Source organism: Poecile atricapillus, chromosome 4 (genome assembly GCF_030490865.1).
Source record: "Poecile atricapillus isolate bPoeAtr1 chromosome 4, bPoeAtr1.hap1, whole genome shotgun sequence".
NCBI classification, from domain to species: Eukaryota; Metazoa; Chordata; class Aves; order Passeriformes; family Paridae; genus Poecile; species Poecile atricapillus.
In genome coordinates this window covers 53558417-53579911 of record NC_081252.1, presented here as the reverse complement: position 1 = coordinate 53579911, position 21495 = coordinate 53558417, and the positions used below count along the sequence as shown (strand labels likewise).

General features: G+C 34.6%; 1 protein-coding gene across 2 annotated transcripts in view; it reads right to left on the bottom strand.

Moving 5' to 3' along the window:
• The window catches only part of PDS5A (PDS5 cohesin associated factor A), a 71560-nt gene that overhangs the window by 27257 nt on the left and 22808 nt on the right, over positions 1-21495 (bottom strand). For both annotated transcript variants that reach the window (XM_058838000.1, XM_058837999.1), the window contains exons 3-14: positions 20363-20566; positions 19863-19949; positions 18976-19073; positions 18365-18491; positions 14923-15003; positions 13286-13426; positions 12136-12251; positions 11248-11342; positions 10225-10370; positions 4004-4155; positions 729-842; positions 51-132 (exon numbers count right to left, since the gene is read on the bottom strand). In XM_058838000.1, the coding sequence (XP_058693983.1) occupies positions 51-132; positions 729-842; positions 4004-4155; positions 10225-10370; positions 11248-11342; positions 12136-12251; positions 13286-13426; positions 14923-15003; positions 18365-18491; positions 18976-19073; positions 19863-19949; positions 20363-20566 (1443 nt within the window). The remainder of the gene's footprint in view (positions 1-50; positions 133-728; positions 843-4003; positions 4156-10224; positions 10371-11247; positions 11343-12135; positions 12252-13285; positions 13427-14922; positions 15004-18364; positions 18492-18975; positions 19074-19862; positions 19950-20362; positions 20567-21495) is intronic.

The following is a 21495-nucleotide window of genomic DNA, read 5'->3' as shown; positions in this document are numbered from 1 at the left end:
TTAGTCCCATAGATCCAGTGGATAAAGTATAAATATTTTCTAAACCGTACAGTGGGCTGCTTATGCAAATCCAGCAGTTCTCGTACGTGACTCCTTAGCATGTTCTGGCACTTCCACATCTCATTCAGTGCTCTGCAAAAATGGGAAACCAGAAAAGAAGAGCTTCTTCATGACAAGAACATGCTGGATGTTTTAATAAACAAGACTGTTTTTTTATCTTAGAAGCACAACACCTGCTAAGTACAATCAAAACCTACTGAATATTAAAAAGAACTGTTGAAAACAAGGTGAACTGATTTTCTCCTTTTACAGAACAGCTCTCTTATTCTTCTAGGAGCAGTTTAACATATGCAGGACACCCATAGTATTTCTTTTAACCACCCAAATAAAGAAAAAGCCACTATCAACCAGAATTCAGTCACAGATACCTTCATCACAATCCCACACACAGAGCAAACCTAGAAGTCACCACTTGTGCACTTTTAAGTCTGCATTGTTCTCATTTGATGAAAATGAATGGATAAATCCGCTCTTGTCAAATATCATGGGATCCTTCTGTCTCATGGACGTCTTGGGGGTTTGTATATAATAGGGAAATGTTTTCAAATACTACGCTACTTGCAAATAATACTAAGTATCCATTATTTGTATTTTTATTATATAAGTAAGATAATAGATTTTAGAAAAGCCTAAGAAAGCAAGTATTTGTTAATATAGACTATCCTTACTTGACAGCATTTGGATCCAAGCTAGCATACAAATAGTACAAGCACTTCATTCGTTCTTCTGTTTCCAAATTGTGTGGGACAAGATACTGAGCAAAGATTTTCTCTACCAGTAATCTGCAGGAAAAGAAGAAAAAAAAGGAGATAAATCACTACTGTACATGTCAAACAACAGTGATATCTTTCAGACAAGCTGAAAAAAAAAAGGAAATAGTGGAAGTCATTAAAACTAGAGTTTTTAACGAAGAAAGAAGACAAAAAAGTAGTGACCTCTTTCTCAGCTGTAAAGATTCCTTCTACTACTGATAGAAAGATTAGCAAGAACTGCTTGAGAGCTTTTCCACGTACTTTTATTTCTTAGAGGGAGTAATCTGTCACCATCTAAATTCTTTGTCTTTTATGGTCTGAGAATCTCCCTTAGTTTATTCTAATATATAGAAGGAAGGAACACAGACAATAAAAAGCTCAAATAAAGGAGAAAGAATACAAGAACATAACTCAAAGGGGAGGAAAAGTAAAAATCTGAAGTATCCTTGAGGGAATGGTTAAAATTTAACTCTTGTACCTGAGAATCTACTCATTCTAAAAACATTCTACAAACTAAAACTCAGCACTAAAAAGGTGAAGGTGAAGGAATATCAAAACATATACAACTAAAAGAGCAAAGGGAAATTAAGTGAGAACAAACCAAACCAGCAAAACCAATCTCCAGTTATCTATCATTTAAAGTTTTACATCAAATACCAGCTGTGAACTAGAAAAATATGAGTAGTTAATCTAATTATAGCCTCCCCCAATGAAAGAATATTCAAATGTTAGTTTAATTCATACTAATGAAAGCTCTGCACAATGTTCAGCTATACAATTTGATATTTATTGACAAATACTCTGTGAGTTTTAAAACTTCACTATGTACCAGTGTATCGTACTAGCAATAACTCTGTGAGTGCCTTGTACAGAGCCCACAGCATCACAGATCAAATACAGCTTATTTCTGCTCACACAGCTTATTTTTTTGAAAGGAAATTCTAAGAGACATGATGACAAGGCAGAGGAATAAAAGGATGACCAAGAATATGGATACAACTATCTCAAGACAGCCCATTAGTATTAAAGAAAATTTGGCTTTGTCTCTATAAATGTACACTTTCCTACTGATGACTCCAAGAACTAAATTTTTTGGGGAACAGCAACTTCAGATCTCAAGAGATTCCATCTGTTTAACACACTAGGAGACCGGAGTCATCAGAGCCCTTACCAATTTATGAACATGGCTCTAGTCCCTGTCTCTACAGATACATGCTCCAGAAAAGCTGTCAGTACAAATGCAGAGTGCATAATCCCTTCTCTGGTTCCCTGCTGGTTAGGGTCAAGATTCACAAAGTGGGAATAACTGCAAGACACACTTCTGTGAGAAAAGTGACTGGCTAGCCTAACAATAGCTGGTAACAGGGCACGGTTTCAGCTGTGGTTATTTCACTCCATTCCCTATGTATTTGTTGTAAAAGAAGCTCAGAGAACACGTGAGAGGCAGCTCCTATGGTCAGAAGTTTTCAGTACTTAGTAGAAACGTGTATCAATAGTCAAGCAGTAACAAAAATATCAAGTGACCAAGTTATCAACGTGTGGAAAAACATCCATTCCACTTCATGCCTAAACCCTGTGTGATACTACACTATTATCTTCTAAAAGAACTAGTGTTATCCCATGCACCCTGTGGAAAATACTCCAAGGCTCAGAGCTGTCCACTCATATTTTTTATCGTCTTTGCTGCATTATTGAAGGAAAATAGGCCAGAGTTGGCTAATTTTGGCCCATGCTTGCTTATGTGTTTAAAGGATTGGATAGACTGTCTTAAAAGATCACACCATTTCTATAGCTCTTCAGGTGCTAAATCTTTGAAATCCTGACAATAGCACTGAAACACATTTATCCCTCCACTGAGATCAGGAAACCAGCCCAATGGTGTCACTGAGCAAGAACATCATTGTCAGCCTTGAGGACTAGTAGAATTTGAATTAAAATTCAGAATATCAAACTGACCTAGAGGAACATGAAAAATCAAGCCACCAATCTTTCTGTGTGGACACCCAGAAAACAAACAAGATACAATCCATGCCTCCTTATGAAAAAGCTACTTTCAAATAGTGTAATCAGACTTTCTGAAATCATGTCTGAGAAAGAAACTCAGTTTTGATGACACACTCTTCCCTTAAAATTCCTTGCCTCATTTCCATCAGTGTTCAGCATCTGCTGTGAGCAGAAATACAGAAAACATTTGCCCCATTCACTATACAGCTGTGCCCACTATCAAACCTGTGTACTGAAAATGAGATGTAAACATGGCAGAAAAAACAGAAACCTCTCAATGCAAACTAAAGTATATTTTTATGTATATGCTGAATTGTATTAGCCATGTGAAGATTTCCTGATTTTCAAAAAAGGTGCCAACTAATCAAATATGTAACTACGGCCCACTTATGATCAGCCAGAAGAACAAAGTGAGAGCCTTCACCACTGCAGTGGTTAAAAATTTAGTATCATAACTGGCAACTGAATGAGGCTATTGACCCACTCAGACTTGTCACCAAGATAACAAAACACACTGAAGTAGCAGGCTGCATAAGCAAGGCACTAAGAAACACTGTAAAGGATTTTCTGAGTCAACCATACTAAAAATCTAGGCTGAAATTCTGGCTTGGTATGATCTCACAGCTTCTCCCTTTTTGAAAGACTATTAATAATCTTCCAAAACCTTGGCCCAAATGCTTTTTTCAACACCAAACTGGTATTTCAAAAATCAAAGGGACTGAGTGACAAAACAGAGATGAATCAAGTGTGAAAGAATCCCTCATGTCTCTTCAGCTTTTGGTCTACCTAAACGTCCAAACCAAAAGGAGAGACCTGTGCATGTGGTGTGGACACACATAACACTCACAGATTATAGATTTTAACAGATTGGCCTCTGGAAAGTAGTAAGGCAAACAAGAACTGGCATGGTAAATGCCAAATTTGACAGGTTTTTTTTCTTCACAGTAGCTAGTTAATGAAAATCTGCTATCATCATAGATCTAGTTACATCAGTATATAGAAGTGAATCCATGAACAGATAATACAACAATCCTGAATATGTGCATACATGTCTTAATGATTAATTAATATCATCATACATCAACCCATAAATACAGAATATAACAGCTTTCACAGGATAAGCACATATTTTCACAGTACCTCTTATCACTATACAATTAAAATTAGGAAGACTTAGATTGACTCACTTGTCATCAATGCTATTTTGATAATATATGTGCAAAAGTTTATCCTTTATCCAGCTCACTTTCTCTGCAGCATCTTTTCCAGCCTCAGCATGAAGACAATACTTCTTGTACAGCTGGGCAAGACCCATCATAGCTTCTTTTCTCACTCGCCACTTGAGAGGGAAGAAATTAAAAGAAGTTGGGGAATTGGTTTTGGTAAATAAATAAATCAAACATACAAAATACAGTGAAGATGTAGAAGCTTGAAAGACAAAATAGCCACTTTCCGACCCTATATATTTAGACATTTCAAAAGCTGAAAAATGCTGTTTGAAGCCTCTAGGTGAGACTTTACAAAGCTTGTGTAAGAGTTTTCTTGCCAGTACTATGCAGATTAAATATTGTCACTACCCTGGATTTCAGTACTTCTTGTAACGAGCAAAGAAAATCTGGGAGCTAGCCAGCAGAAAAGAAATTAAGTACAGCTTAACATGTATGCCTGAATAAGTGTCTTACTGAGTCAGGATTTGGAAGGCTTATTTATTCATTTAGAGACAAGCACCAGAAACGGCAGACTTCTTTCCTCCCATTGCCTTGCACCATCTTATAGCACCCTTGCCTAGACACGGGAGATCTGGAGTCTAAGCTAAGCCAAACCTGCTAAGCTTGAACTCTTAGGCCACTTTCCAGGACAGTGGGAGAGGCCCATTTTGCTGAAGCCTTCAAGCAATTGCTCTAAGACTGCAGGGATTAAGGAAAAAAAAAACAGTACAACAGCTACAGGAGTTCATGGGTTCTCAATCTTGCTTTTGGTGGTCATACTTTATCCCCTCAAGAAAATAACAAGCATCCCATTATTAAACAATTAACAGATAAGATCCATAAGCTATCCTGTACTGATTTATATAAGGAATCATACCAGAACTGACTTGATTAATTTAGGCAGCACAGTGTCTCATGCTGAATGATTTACACAGTAAACCTCAGAAGACACTTGTTTTCCTACATAATTTAGAAAAAATGCATGAAATTCAAACTGAAAAGAGATAATTTCTTCCAGAACACACTAGGTATCACTTTTGGTCTTGAACTTCCAAGGACCAACAATGCTCAGATAATTTCAGCCTATGAAGTATAAATGTAGATAATATTATTCATACTGTGAGTAACTTCCTCCATCTTGTTAAACTGAAGGCTTGACTCAGTACCAGTGAGGTACTGCACATTTAATTTCTTAACAGTTTTACTAAATGACTTCCTTTTCTTGAAGGGCCAAAAAAAGACAAATCTTCAAGATAGTATGGCACATGTTACCACAAGACACCACTAGCTGTTGGAGTAGGTTATAACAGTAACTTGGAAAAAATAAACTTGTATTTTGTTACATATTTATTAAGTATTAAAACCATAAGCGACAGGTGAAGATGGTAATGACTTTGCTAGAATGTAACACAGTAATTAGTTTTCACAAAAGAGAAAAACTTTAGCTATAAATAGATGTCATTGTTTAACTTTTCTGCAGGAATTTGTTCACTCCTGTTGTGATCTAAAGCATGTTTTAAAGAAAATAAAGGCCTGAAAGGGAAACATTTTCAGAAGAGCATTAATATTTTTCTGCATTCACATACACCCTTCCAAAGCAGGTGATAGTTTCATGAGATCTCCTATATGAGACAGGAATGGTGGCAAAACTTGTCAGAAGAAAACAAAAAAGGATTTCTAAAAATGATTCCATAGAATTTAGGCCTAAAATGAAGGAGTAACAAAGGGTTACAAAAGAAAGCAGGTTTGGATTGCCAACAGAACTCTGATTAGTTAAATTGTTGCAGACTAGATCTCAGAGCAGGCACAAAGGCAATTGCAGACTGACAGAAGGAGACACGGGACCAAACCCCTTAGAGAATGCTTTGAACACATGGAAGCAAGTCATTGAACAGAAGATACATGTAGGGAAAAAAAGAATAAGGTGCTTCTGAGAATTAAAAATGAAACAGCAAATAAACATAAAGAGGAATGAAGTAATCAGTTTCAAAGGCAGCATATGAATAAACACAGATGACAGAATTACTACCCTGATTTAATTAACTGAAGAATTTTGATAACCTTAGCTTCCTTGGTTTACCAACATCATTAAATTCCTCCACTGATGGCTGTTGAGCTGAGTTTTGAAAAAAAATTGCTACTGAAAGTTCAATACAATCCCTTAACCATTAGAATAACAAACCTATTCCCTTCATAAACATCTTACAATCATCCTCCTTCATCTGGAAAAAGCCACAATGGTTTTCAGTATGCTTAAGACAAACATACATGCTGAAAAATGTGTAAAGAGGAAACGAAAATGGGTGTATGATTCTATGGCTCCTCACTCCATAGCTTTTGACTTCTAGCTGATGATGTGGAAGTCAGTTCTTATGAAGGGCCTGAGTCTCTACTCCATAAAGACGGTTGGGAGAAATGCCAATGAAGTCAGCTGTCAAAACGCCCTTAACTTCTCAGGTTCTTTAGAGTATTCCAGTATAATAGAAAAGAGCATTTTTGTTATTTGTCTTTAAAATATCTCCTAATTATTCTGAAAAGTGAAGATGCTGGAAAGACTCTTTGAGACAGTGTTCCAATGAAGCTTTGCTAAGAATAATTATTACCAAAGACTAGATTTCAGTTTTTGGGAAGCATCTGTTACCAGAGTTACTTTTCCATCTGGAGCAATAAAAATGGATTTGAAAGCTACTGGTGGAAGTGGGATTTGTTTGTTTGTTTGTTTTAAATTGTTGTATTTTAAATAGTTACAACAATCATGCAAATGTCTATATAGATCAAATCAGCTAAGGATATTCCTTTAGAAAATTTAGTCTTTTAGCCAGAAACTTTTCCTCTAGAAAGTGTTTAGACTATTTTTACCAATACTGTGTCAATTAGAATATGGTCAGGAGAAAAAAAGCAGATCACTTAAATGGTGTACCAGTTAGCAGAATTTAAATATTTCCCTGCTTTATAAAGATAAGAGGTAGAACTGAAGTGACAGGTTGGCACCTTACGTCAGCCTGCTGGACAAGCATTCTTTTCAGAGTAATAGTGATTCTCACTTGATAGATGACTACAGGCCTAAAAAGTGAAGTCAAACTGATGAATGACCATTTAGGAGTCTGGAGTAGGTGTGTCCAACAGAAACCCAACTACAAAGGGTAAATGCAGCCAACAAATACAGAGATCTTTTAAAGAAAAAGAATGATTGAAATAGGTATAATGCACTCAGCCTGGAATTGAGAAAATCCTACATAGAAAACATACAGATTACATAGACATTAGCAATGCTCCTCTCCCAACTGGAGAAAAGTCTTAAAAATAAAAAACCAGATGAAAGTTTACAAGTCCTTGATCTTCATTTTATAGCACTAATTATATTGAACAAAACATCCTATATTCCTAAGGTTTTCTTCAAATGCCAAGTATTTGTTGTGTAGTAATTTCTAGTCAGTGCTCAATTTAATTTTCTCCTCAGGATATATTTTCATTAAAGCTCTCTCCAGAGATTTTTTATAACAGAAACATCATGTACAGATGAAGTTAATTCTTCACTGACTGCGTGAAAAAGCACCTAATCTTGAAATGCAACATATCAAACCTATGACTGGTGTGAAATGTCTTAGTCAAACATATGAGGAACATAAAGTGCTGCCACACTGATTTAAAGCCATGTAAAAAAAGACCTAGCTCTGTAGAAATCAGTATTACAGCTGTGTAGTAACAGCTGACTGTGTCTTAGTGACAGCAGCATGACAAAGGAAAACAGAGACACTGCGTTGAAGACACAGCAACAATCATCCCATTCTCACTAGGTGGAAGTCCCAGTGGGAAGTGGTGGCTCTACTACAAGTTTTCAGATCTCATAAATGACATTTTGGACATGTTTAGTGTCTGAAAAAGAAGGAAGGTGATCTTGATCACTTCTGAGAAACATGCAATGTCAAGCTGCAAATACAATCAAAGAGCTGCTTTATAATAATGAACAAACTCAAAATCAGTATTGCTCCATGTCAAGATGACATCCTTTTCTCAAAATCCATTATAGTAAGATTCCCACTTAAAAGGGGAACTAAAAAATGTACACTTTAAATAAAATAACTCAAGTGACTAACTAGAATGACATAGGGGGCATCCCTTCTATAGCCTATCAAAAAAGAACAGTAATAAAGAAAAAAAAAAAGAAATCAACATGGCTACATGGCACAGACAAGTCTGCTATTAAGCACCACCCTCCAAAGAGCATGGAGCCACATCCGGAAAAATATAAACAGGAAACGGTATATTTTCTCTGGCAAATTCAAAGAAAATCTTTGATGAAGCATGGGCAATAGTTTCAAAATTAAGTTATTAAAAACATACTAACTACACATCTTCACCAAAGCTTCCAGAAGCAGGAAGCCTTCCAGACCCTTTCTGTATGGCTGAAAGACAAACAGATTTATTCCAGGAGAGAGGTCTGAAGAGGTTTCTTAAAGTAACATTAAGAGACATTAAAAAAAAAAAAAAAAATTAGTAAAGCAAGCAGAAGCAAAATCATTAAGACCAGGTAGTAACCCATCTCTGACTTTTACAGGAATTTAGACATTATACACAGAACATGAATTATTCTATTATTGCAATCTCTCCATAAACAGATTGTTCCTCTTCAGACCTTTTAGTTTCTTTCATATTTGCTGTCTTCAATGTGCCACTCATCAGAACATCTGATTTTGAATGGGCAAACAGACTGAAATAGAACGGTTGAAACAACAAAGAGCTGACACTACTGAAAAATAAGTTACAAAAATGTGTCATTGAACTTTATATAGTGGGAAGTTTTATCTAAGAAAAAATAACTTTTAGCAGACGCAGAAGTACATCAGTAAAATGCAATAAGATCACAAAAACTTCCAAGAAAGCCTCATACCAGAGGGCCTTAAAATAAAAATTTGGTTGTGAAGTAGTTATTGACTAAAACATAGGGGAAAACAGGTGGAAAGAAATGACTGATTTTCACAATGAAGGGAACAAAAGGAACCTACAGAGGAAGTCAGAAAAGAATCTCTGACACTTAACATATAAAAAATTATTACAAAATGAACTGAACAGTGTTTATAAAATTTACTAAGGTAGTCAGATGTAACATCATAATTAAGAATTGCATAAAAATGTCATGCTACTGAATTGTTACAATACGAAATGGAAGAAATTCAGATTAAGGACAGATTTTCCCACCAGCCTTAACTCTGCATGTACAGTATTTGGCAGCATACCATCTAAAGTTATTAAAGAAAAACACTGACGTTAACATGAATATTTTCCAAAACTGTCAGCTCAGTTCTCAGAAACAGCAGAAGAGACAGACAGAATGTTTCAAAATAAGAAAAAAGTTATCATCAATTATGTACACAACATGGTGCAAACTGTGAATGCCATTCAAAATCAATGTTCTGATGAGTGGTACATTGTTCCTAAGTCTGGTCACCTTACAACAGGATACAGTTACAACAGCATAGAGAACATCCAGACAATAATGATCAGATGTCTGTAACAATCAATTTGTGTGGAAGTCAATCAGGTGATTCTTTGGAATGGAAAACAAAGAACTGCAGAAGATATGGTATTCATATTTATTAAATATGAGTCAAAGAATATTCATTATTTTATGTAATCCAAGAACTATGGATACCCAGTCAAATTAACAGACAAGTTTAAAAGAAAACAAGTGAAGTTACTTTTCCCAAACATGCATTAAACTTGAATTTACTGACGCATATGCCATGGAGGCTTATAAAGTAAAAATGAATTCAAGAAAGAAATTGATAAATACATAGAATAAAGTTCTGTTGAAAGTTATTATGAACATGGGCCAGCAGACTTAAGAAATCCTTAAATCACAAATTGCAAGAAGCCAAAACTGACCACTGTGAGAATTATAATGGGTTATAGTGACCTATGGCTTAAACATGTGTAACCATTCTTATGTTCTTACAATATAACTGTGCTTATCACCTGTCAATGACCCTATTTGCTTGACAACATTCGATCCATGCCACCATAATATGGAATTTTCATTAAGATGTTCTTGTAAGACAATTATTTCTTTTCCTGTAAGTATTCTTGTTAATAGTCAACTCTGAAGATTCTGATTCTGTGGCTTTGGGTTTTTTTAATTTTACTTTTACCGAAGTATATCAGAAGCAGGTAATTGCTGAAAATACAATATTAATACTTACCCGTTTGTCCAGCGTTCTTTCCCTTACAAAGCCAAGCAGCTGGTCATTGACTAAAGAGAGATCTCTCTTGCCCGCAGTAATAATTGTAACAATAACATCATGTCGAATGGCTTCTTCTGGGTCATGTGATCTAACCTTCAAATATTCTGTTATGAGCAGAAACAAAGAAAAGCTTGGTGTTTTTACACAGGTGTGATGTATTCTGGTTTATTAATAATGTTTCATCAATAAATTGTCAGTCATATATCACAACTGTATAATTTATTAAATATAGAGCTACCCACAGGAAACATCTGCTCCAATGTTTTCTATGTTAAATATAAAACAATTAGATAACTCTAAGTATCAGAAGAATATAGGAGTGACAGCTTTTATGATAACCTCATTTGCAAGAAGCAATAAAGTGAAATAAAGTTGACGAGAATATATTGTAAGTAAAGGGGGGTGAGGGAATAAGAAGAAACAAAAAAGAGAAGAAACTCTTATTCCTGAAGAGTAAAAAATGTAAATAACAAATCAAAAATACTGACAATTGTAGAATAGCTTGCATCAAAAAACAACAGTATTTTCAGATAAGCCTGAAGATCTTCTCCAAGTTAAAATGATACTGTATAGAAAGAAGAAACTTCATAGTTTAGATCACCAAAAAGGTATTTTCTGAACTCATTGGAACAGAGTAGTCAGAAACTCAGTGACTGGTTTAGAAAATAAGTTAGGACGTTACACCAATATTTGCTTTGCCTCACCTGAAGTTTCTTTAGAAGCTGGAATTACTTTAAAATTCATTCTGCAATGGGTAGCTTCTTAACGACTCTGACAAAGTCTACACAAAATCACACACTCTGACTCTTTCTAATAACTAAAACTTGTCTTCAACAGAAATCAATCAGCAGATACCTCTTCCATCCAGCATCAAGCATTGGACTTGATACATTTCAGAATTACACTGCTATGTACAAAAATAGTTACACAGTTCCTTGCTCATTTTGTATATTATTCTAAACCCCAGTATGAGCATCTCACCAGTGAGGTCTTTTGCTAAGTCTGGATGGTTCATTAAGCAATGACTGGCGAATTTCACACTCTCTAATCTCACAGGGACATGGATATCATTGAACCTAGAGGGATAGAAGATGATGAATGTTAATTTTTAATTAGCTTTGCAAATCAGTATTATTCTCTATGTAGTAACATGTGTCGATAGTATGTTAACTATTATAATACTTGTATATGGCAAAATTAGAGAATATAAATGTTTTGAATTTATCTCCATAATGTACCTCATACAAACATCTGTTATTTCTTGTGAAATTCAGGCAGGACTAAACTTAAAGAATGAATATGGTGTATGTGGATAAAATGTTGACCCAATGGATTTTGCCCACTGACTTCTGAACACAGTTCTCCATACATCAATTGTGTGTGTGCGTACACACACATGCACACACAAAATTACAAGAATGTAAACTGGCATCGAACAGGAGTCATTTGAAAACTTTTTTAAAAATTATGAACTTCTACATTTAAGTAAAAGACAGTATCTCTTCACTCAGAAAGGTGAATGCTAAACAAAACAGGTAAGAGTTGCAGATACAGCTGAACAGTATGAAATCGAAGACAATATATGAAAATGAACAGCTATTGTGTAAATTCTGCTATGCATATAATGTGCTGTCTACGTAACTTATATGCCCATAGCTGACAGCAATATAGCAGCAGTCCTTCAGGCTTCATCCTTCTAAAATATAACTCTATGCAGTTTTCTGCTCTGAAGGTTTAATAAAGTAATTTGTTCACATACAAACAGTTATATCCTCTAAAAAGACAATGGAAAATGCAATACTGTAAGAAAACAAAAAAAAGACCCTTAAAGAAGAACAGAAATTCAGAATTCTATCCCATTTCTCTTACCGCCCAAGAAAGCACTGCCAAAGAGGTCGATTTTGTGTGGCCAGATCAGAATCTTTGGAGCCAAATAGTTTAGCTAGAAGTCGAACAACAGCCAAACGTTCTTCTCCATCATTGCTCTAAAAAATCAAGACATTAAAAAGGAACTGTAAATCATTATCCTTAATACATTAATAATAATTTTCTTTCTGTTTTTTGAACAGTTAGTTAAAAACTCAGCATGACTGTATTTCTGATAATCCTCATTCTCTTTAACTATTGAATTAATATGAAGCAAAATATACAAATACCTATTAAGTTAATGTATTACAGACACTAAAGAGATGGCTGTGCTTTGCTGTTTTAGGAATAAAAACGTCCCATACATGGCACTCTAACATATACTTGACAATATAAACAATTAATTATTTGTTTTAAAACATTTTTAACACTATTTTGTGTGTGCTGAAAAAACACCAATTAAGATGTTATAAACACATGTGCACTAATGAAAGCTACATGTAATTTCATCAAATAATCATTTCTTGGTTATTTTTGTCTATTGCAACCATAGCCTACATGTACATCCACACATACAGAATCATTTATCTTGTCTACTTACCATCTTAGGAAAGACAAACAGCTTTTTAATTAAAACCCCCACAGACTTCCAAATCAGGATAAATTAACCATTTTCAAGGATTCAAAAGCAGTCAGCTGACTTATTTGCTGACAGTAACAAATCTGATAAAATATTAGGAAATAGTTCCCCTATTATTAAAACATTATTTCATAGAAGAAAATTCTGCAAATAAATACTGAAGTTAAAACATTTGCACTTCGTAAAATAAGCCAACCACAGCCTAATAACTTTATAAATTTTGGGTGTAACCCAAAGATTAAGTTCATAAAGGTTTTGCATTAGACTGCATTAATTTCTCATTATAATGACTATATATATTTTGTGTGCGTAATACATCTTTGTAAGCACAATAAGCACATAACTGCATACAATTTTCTAGTATTCCTTCTTCAATATTATATTTACCTTCAAAAGAAAGTAATAAATATAGAATTTTTATCTCTCTAGTAGAACACTTAATAAATCTACAGTTCTGTGCTCTGAATATCCCCACAAATTTAACTGATTGTCCAAACCTACAGTGTAACCCACCTTCAGCTTGAATTCCAGCTGTGGCATGACGGACAGCAGTAAGTGAGGATCTATGGCAAAAAGCTCTTGTATCAAGTCAAACACATGTTCTGATAAGTCACTTACTGACGACTTTCCCAGTACCAGAACCTGGTTAAAAAACTAAAATACAAACACTGTTATGTAGTATATTTTCCTTCATTAATGTAAACATTATTTTTAAAAATTATTTTAACCAGTATCATTAATGGTTTTATACTAAGGGAAGTCGCTCAAAGCACAATTTCTTCATTACATTTCACCATTACAATTTTGGCTCAAGCAAATTACAAACTTCCTTCTCAGTTCAGTTCTACTGATTCTATCAAGATAGTTAAATACATGACAATTTGATAATTTCAAATCTCAGTAAGTATCTCCCAAGCAAAATTATTATATAATAATTTTATATTATATATATAAATATATAATATATAATATAATAAATATAATATATTATATAATAATTGTTAACTTAAAATGTATATTCAACTAGTAGAACATCAACCAAAAAAAATTAGTACTTAAAAAAAATTTTCTTTAATTGAAACCCAATTCAACTGAAGATCATCAAACACTGAAAGTAAGGGTTCTCTGCTTCAAATCAATTTTAAAGAATGTCAGATGTCTTTATGTCATGTCTTGCAAAATTTGATGGGTAATGTATCAAGATCATTAGTGATCTAACAGAAACAAACCGAAGTAGTCAAAAATATAAATTACTTATTTTTGGATTTATATGAAGTATATTAAAACTTAATTCTTCCTATTAGACACTGTGGGTTAATATTCTTTAAGCAGTGCAAATGCAATAGCAAAAAGAGCTATTTATTACATGATTGAAAAAGAAAGTAAGGAGAGTAGTGTTAAATTGACTCAAAGGTTACTTTATGTACTATCCTGTGTCCAGATATGAATAATTACAAAACTTAAAAAAACAGGAATTGGAAACGTGGTAACTGTTAGAGGGACTCCTTAACCTTTTAAATACTTACTGATTAATTTTTTTGTTTTTAATGAGTCTACCTGATTCCCTTTTAAACTACTCTGAATTTTATTAATTCTATTGGCTTCAGCACCAAGGAAAGGCAACAGAATGGATCAGAACACGTTCATCAAAGACTGCAGTAGCTGTATTAATACAACACTCACATCTAACGAGAAGGAATTATAATTTGAAGGAAGCCTTGTAGAAAGCATAGTTCTTCTACTCGTTATGACTAAAAGTCATAGCAAGTTTAGGAGGGGAAAGGAAATCTAGCAAAGAGCCAGTAGCTTGAAATGCTTCATCCTAAAGCTGTATATGAAATGAGGCTGGATATATGAAGTCTTAATAATTCCTTTTGTTATAACAGGATTTTTGGTGGTCACCTATTTTCATAGCCTACATTTAGGCTTAACATTAGACTCAGATGGATAAAAATTAATTTTCTCTTCACTTATTTGAAATATTTCCCACACTTAACAACCAAGCCAACAACATCCTATTCTGAAAACTATAGTAGCTTCTACAAACAATATCTAAAAGAATAAAAATGCCCATCAAATCTCCAATAAATCAAGACAGTAACAAGAACACTTGTTACTGGCAGTTAATATGAATTATTTAATTTACATACATTGGCAATACACGGTTCAATGGTCTGGACGGTCCTTTTCAACAGGACTTTTGCAAGATCAAACGCTTGTTTGTTAAGGTTCTGAAATAAAGAAAATATAATAAAATTTTATAGAGTTTTCACATGAAGTAACAAACTTTGAAGAAACATTAGCATACCTCCATACTCTGAAAATAAATGTGCACCAAATCTGGCACTGAAGAATACATTAATTTAATATTTAAATGTGGTTTTGTTCACACCTCACATACTTATTAAAGGTACACTCTGTAGCAAGTTCAGCCTCTTCTAGAGAATAAAACTGTGCACTGACTTCTCCACAGACTCTACCATATGCTCTGAGACAGCCCACAATGAGACTACAGAAAGCACCTACACTTGAGCAGAGTTAGCAGTTAACTTTCCAAATAAGCATTTGACTGTAATATGACAAATCTGAACATTGCTTATACTGCTCTTGAGTAAGAAAAAGAATATAAGTGCATATCTGAAAAATTTGACTGTCCAAGTCTGTACAAATCCCATACGCAGTATCTCATACCATCTAAGGACTAATGCAGCTTGGAGGGGAAAAAATAGATATGGATGAGCTGATTGCCCTGAAAATTACAAGTCACTGCAGAAAAAACTCAAGTAAAGCCTAGGGATGACTGATTCTTGGAAATGCGGTATTTGGAGAGTCTACATTGAGAACTCTCCCATGTTCCTTTAACTAATGAGATTACAAGGACAGTTCATCAACAGATAGTAAAGAGAAACAAGTGGCCAAGGCTCAAACATCTATCTCCTCAGTCACCAAAGCACTAAGCTGATGTCTCATTATAGAAGACAGACAGATTTGTATGAATTCTTCTCAAAAAATATCCCAACACTTTTTCCCCAAACCCAACCATGACTAAAATCTTGTTGACTGGTATGCTGATATTAAACTAAGAGACTGCAAATCTCAAACTTTAAAATACATTTTCTATGGATCTTCAATACAGCTTCTTCCACACAACCAAACCAACAACCCAAATACACACATGAACACAGAACACCACAATACTGAAGAACCAAACACCAAAACAGCCTAAAAAAGTAATATATAACTTGATAAAACAAATAATCAACTATTTCAACTATTAGGAGAAAAGAAACCTCGTAGGTCTGAATTGCCCATGCTGTAGAACATGCAGAAGAAAATACAGATTTTTAACACATGAAAATGTTTTTAAGGAATAACTTAAGTAAGACTGGGAAAATAAATATTCATTGAATAGCACTACTTTTGAAGTTAATAAAAAGAGCTACAGTTTGAGGCCACAGGTCAAAATGTGAGCAAAATTTGACAGGCTACTGCTATTGAAAACCTGGATTTACTAGGTGAGAGTCACATTAGCACACACAGAGAACAATGTACACCACACACCATCACTTTACTAAGAATAGATGTACAAGTCAATATAATCTAGATTTGGAGGTAGACTCTATATCATGTCTAATTAAAAAACCAAACAAACCAGAGTGCATTATTCAAAACACATTACTTCAGCTTCTTTACAGACTTCCTTCAAGTCTTGCCAGACTGTTATTTTTCTTATGTCATAGCAGAGAATGACTGGTATTTGCTTTGCACAGACCTAAAAGTATTGCTATTGTATGCATTCTACAAGAAAATCAATTGTGCTCTTAAGGCTACAGCGCTTCTGATTTACATATGTAAAGACAAGCAATATAATCACAGAATTTTCTTCGAGATTTGTTCATGAAAGGAGAACAGCTGTAACAGTCAAACTCTGCTAGGCAGATCAGACAAAGGAACTTTGTTTTTTTTTTTTGAACTATCATGGTAAAGCAGTCCTTTAAGTGTTATTACAGGAAACAAAGTAACACAGACTGACATACTGACCAAATTACAATACTGAGCACTGACTACTACAGGATATTATTTGCTCAGTCATGACCAAAGGCTGGTAAGAGTGCCACCAGTCCTCTACATGACACTAAATATGCATCACAGCCCAGTATTTACAACAAATTTATTTCCCTCTCTCAGAGCCTTGCTTGAGAATTTTCTTCTTTAGGCAAAACTGTAACAATGTTAAAGGATCACAATCACTTTTACTTTGCCTAAATCAAGTAGTCACAACACACTGTTAAGTTGTACAAGGTTTTACTGGGACATTCTACCTCAGAGCAATGTTCACCATTGTTAACAGCATCACCTCAGATCACCACTCTCTGCTTTCATTCCTCATATCTGCTGCCTATCATTCATTAGAAGCAACTTACAAAGAACAGTGGATTTTCACAAGGACTCTTGTTGTAAGAGGCCTCTGTGTTAGCAGCTTCATTAAGACATTATCTCATTGCTGTAAATACAAATTATTTGACAGAATGGTATTCCTGTCTCATGATTATGGCAGAAGGAATGCAAATTCATCTCAGACTATAGATACTTTTATAAGCCTGATGAGATTTCACAGGTAAATGACAATGGCCACAGCTTACTCAATCCCATGCTACACATTTCCATGAACTCTCCCCTCTTTATGCAACCAAATGAATAATCCCTGCTTTTATATACTCATTTAATTATGTAGTCATGGAAGGATCTACCATAATTTTTGTAATTATTTTAAATTAACAAATAAACAAACAGAAACACATACTTGATAATCAGAGAACAGTTCATCTACTGTAACTAGTAACTGAAACTTCATACTATTTCTGGTAAATACAAGTGTTTTAGCAAGGGAATTTTCTTGATCAGTGTAAGGCATCACCAGCCTGCACCTCATTTTCCCGTATTTCACAGCTAAAGATTTGTTTATTCTCTTTTTAAATTTATTAAGGCATAACAGTGAAGGTACTTTAAAAGCTCAAGTGCAGACCCAGTGATCCTCTCTTCAAGGAATAAAATTCCTCTAGAAAGGGGAGTGTGTGTGTGTGTGTGTTCTGTGACACTTTGCTCCTTACAAGTGAATTAAATGGAGAAAGACAATGGAAGGAGTGGGAAGCACAACTAGGAAGGTGCTGACTGGCAAGCTGGGCAGAACAAGACACCACAGAAGTCTTGGGAATATTTCATCCCCACCCCACCCCCCCCTTTCTTCTAAATTCAAAAATATTTACTATCTTCTCTATTAAAAAAAACCCAACATAAGCCAAAAGAGAAACAACCAACCACCTACGCTCCTCAAGATACAATGTTAACTTATTATATTTGCTTGAAAACACTTAATTTATGTTTCAGTGCAGAGATCCTGAGGTGGCATAATCTCTTGATATCATATGATCTAGACACAGCTAATCAACACCACCAAGTTAATTCCCAAATGAATGTGAGAAAATAAAACAGTCAAAATAGCTAAAGTGTATACAGAGATAAACAACATTCAAAAGGCAGTAAGAATTATTATTACGACAGTATACTACAATAATATTTTACTTGGCAGACCTTGTGTGCAGGAATGAGGTTAATCAAAATTGAGTCCAGCAGCTCCTGAGTTACTCCATCGCCTTCCATGATGATAGAACTCATCAAGTCCAGCATATGCATTTGTACCTTCTGGTTGTGGCTATTACTAAAGTAATAAAGAATACTATCAATATTAAATTCTCAGACTCTGACAAACACTAACAGTACAATCAAGAAAAAACATCTAATGTTGTCCAGTTTTCTCTCCCTTAGACTCTCCACATCTCAGAACTATTTTATGTGTCTTTCCTCTCTTACAGAAAGATTCAAACATCTACAACAACCTAACTCTGCTTTAAGAGAATCAAAATAAAAAAGGACAATAACAACCAATTCAAAAATGTAGATAAATTAATCACAATAAAGTATACTGCAATAACATGGACAACAAATTCTAAAACACATCTACTTTCAGACACACACCCCTCCACAGTGTCAGTAGTTCACATTGATTTGCTTTCCCTGGAGCACCTCATTTAGATAAAGACTTCTGTTCAGACATATTTATCTGTCAACTAAGCAATGATTCAGTCTACCCCCAAACCTGATGATATTTTGACAGTTAATATAATGGAAGTGATTCAACTTACTTGATAACTGAAAAAAGAGTCCTAAAAAGCTGAATAAAAATTTCATTGCAATCTTCCAACTCAAAGCAGATGTTGTAAGATTTGACCCAAGCTAAATTCTAAAACAAAAATTAGGATATTTAGGCTAGTACAACTTCACATTAAGTAACATAAATATAATTATGTTGGCTATGGGGTTTTTCTATTTAAGGAAAAATAATATACAGTAGATGTAAATGCTTTGGGGAAAGAGACTGGATATTTGCTCTGCATATAATGAGCCTGTTACACAGAAGGGCTTTGCAAGATATATCCAGAAAAAGCTAAATACAGAATGATCTGATTTCTTAAGTATAAAAGCCAACTGACAGAACTTGTTAATTTAATAAGACCTTATTTTTGATTCATGCTATGAAACAATACAATTTTAAACATCATGTTTTAAACATCAAATATCTTGTTTACAAATGAGATACTATTTCTAAATGCAAAGAACTGACCTCCACCACTCAGTTCTTCTCAACAGTATGGTTTTGCAATGTTTTTAAAGCAAAAATATTACATTCCTTCTATCACCAATATAGGCACATTTGCACTTTAATCAGCATTTAAAATTTTCTCTCTTGATAAAAAACCCCTGAATTTATGGAATTGTAAGATAAAGGCTAAATTTTAATAAATACCAATTGTTTTAACATGTCCTCAACTGCAGACTGACAAACTTACTAAACTCAAACATCATTTTAAATACTAAAAGAAGCAACCCACTTAACTTTAATGAGACTGGTGTGATTTACAGAATGAAACAAAATTGCCAGGCATACTGGCACATCAGGAGAACAACTGATTACACTTCTTCAGCTTAGAGAGCTAATACCATCTACTGAAAATTACAACTATTGTGTTACCTCTAACAAGTAAAAGTATCTGTTAAATTGAGGGCTCTTCGTGTCCTCCAAGCCTTTTAATTGTCTTGTAATAAACAAGAATATGTCCTGTCAAAAAAACAAAATTTAAAAGTTTGATTCAGCAGAAAGCGAAAATGCAATCCTTTAGTAGCGACATCTATCCACATTTTCCAACTCGTAACAGGAGACCATTAAATTTTCTTTTTCAGGCACTGACAGAAAGCTATCACCAACAGAGATACTGGCTATCTAGCATTCCTTTACACATCTCTGGCCCTGAAGTATTACACTGACTTACAGGATTGAAGCAACTTCTCTTTAATAAAACTAAGAATCAGTATACATGGGAATAAAAACATTTTTCTGTTGGTTTCTGGGGTTGTCTGTTGGGGGAGGAATGACTGTTTGGTTTGGGGTTTTTTTTTGGGGAGGGGGCACTTTCCATTCTCTTCAGTAAGAATAAGGTAGAAGAAAAGCCTTTTTTTATGAAGCATTTTTACCTTAAGTTTGTCATGGGAAGTATATGGAGCTTCAGGAGCATAGATACGAAAGATATCAGCCAAGCAACATGCTACAAGGAGGCGCACATCTTTATTGGGATTCCTGAGGAAGAATTCAGATGCAAGGTGCAAGGCTAATGGGAGATACTGCTGCTTTTCATCTTCTGAGTCCTGGTCCATATCCATGAAGGTTTTTACCACCATCTGAAAAACACCAGAAAAAAAACTGAGTTTCTGCTTTTATTTCTTACTACTAAACAAGACTTTTTAAAAGGATGCAGTGCTATCCATACATGTTCTGCTGCATAATCACAATTAGAACTTGAATCTTTTTGTTACAACAAATATTAGAAAAAGGGAAGTGCTAATCTGATACTTGGAGGTTTACTGATATTTTAGATTAAGACACTGAAAACCACATTGCAATTCTGCTTATTTTGTCAATCTTGACCTGAGGTACAGCACAGAAACTGCTGTGCACAGATGAGTTTGGAGATGGCACCATCTCTTCCTCAAAGCAGTCCCACTGCAATTCCAAATGAGGACTCACCTCAGTATGAATGGTGCAAGGGGCTGTAAGCCATCTGGCCTAACACATGGCTCCAGTACAAGGCAGCTGCTTTAGAGCTGTGCCAGGACTAGAGGAGGAGAGACCACTCTTAATACTCTGTGCTATTGTGGCACAGGCCTCACAAAGTACTTTACATATGCACAATCTTTCTATCTAGTTTAAGCAAACTAGACATTGGATAATTTAATCCCTGATGTAAAATAAGTCTTAACACTACAGATCTTTCTGTATATTTGGAGCTGCATCTTTAGCCTAACATCACATAAAAATTAACCACATGGCTTCCTTGTTTCTTCTAGCACAGCTAAGAACTACTAATTCCTATGAAATGCCACCAAAATAGTTTACTTTTAATTATTATACAACCCCAGTTAATTGAAATTTCTCAACATAATGATTTGGCAAAACTGAAAGTAAGAATTCAGTCTGAAGAACTAAACAGTTGAAGATTTAACTTTTGGAATAATGTTTGTTAAAGGATGAGAATGACTTCTAGGATTGTCAGCACAAAACAGGCAGATGTGCTAGAGACTCTTAGAATGATCTTATTGAAATTGGTCTT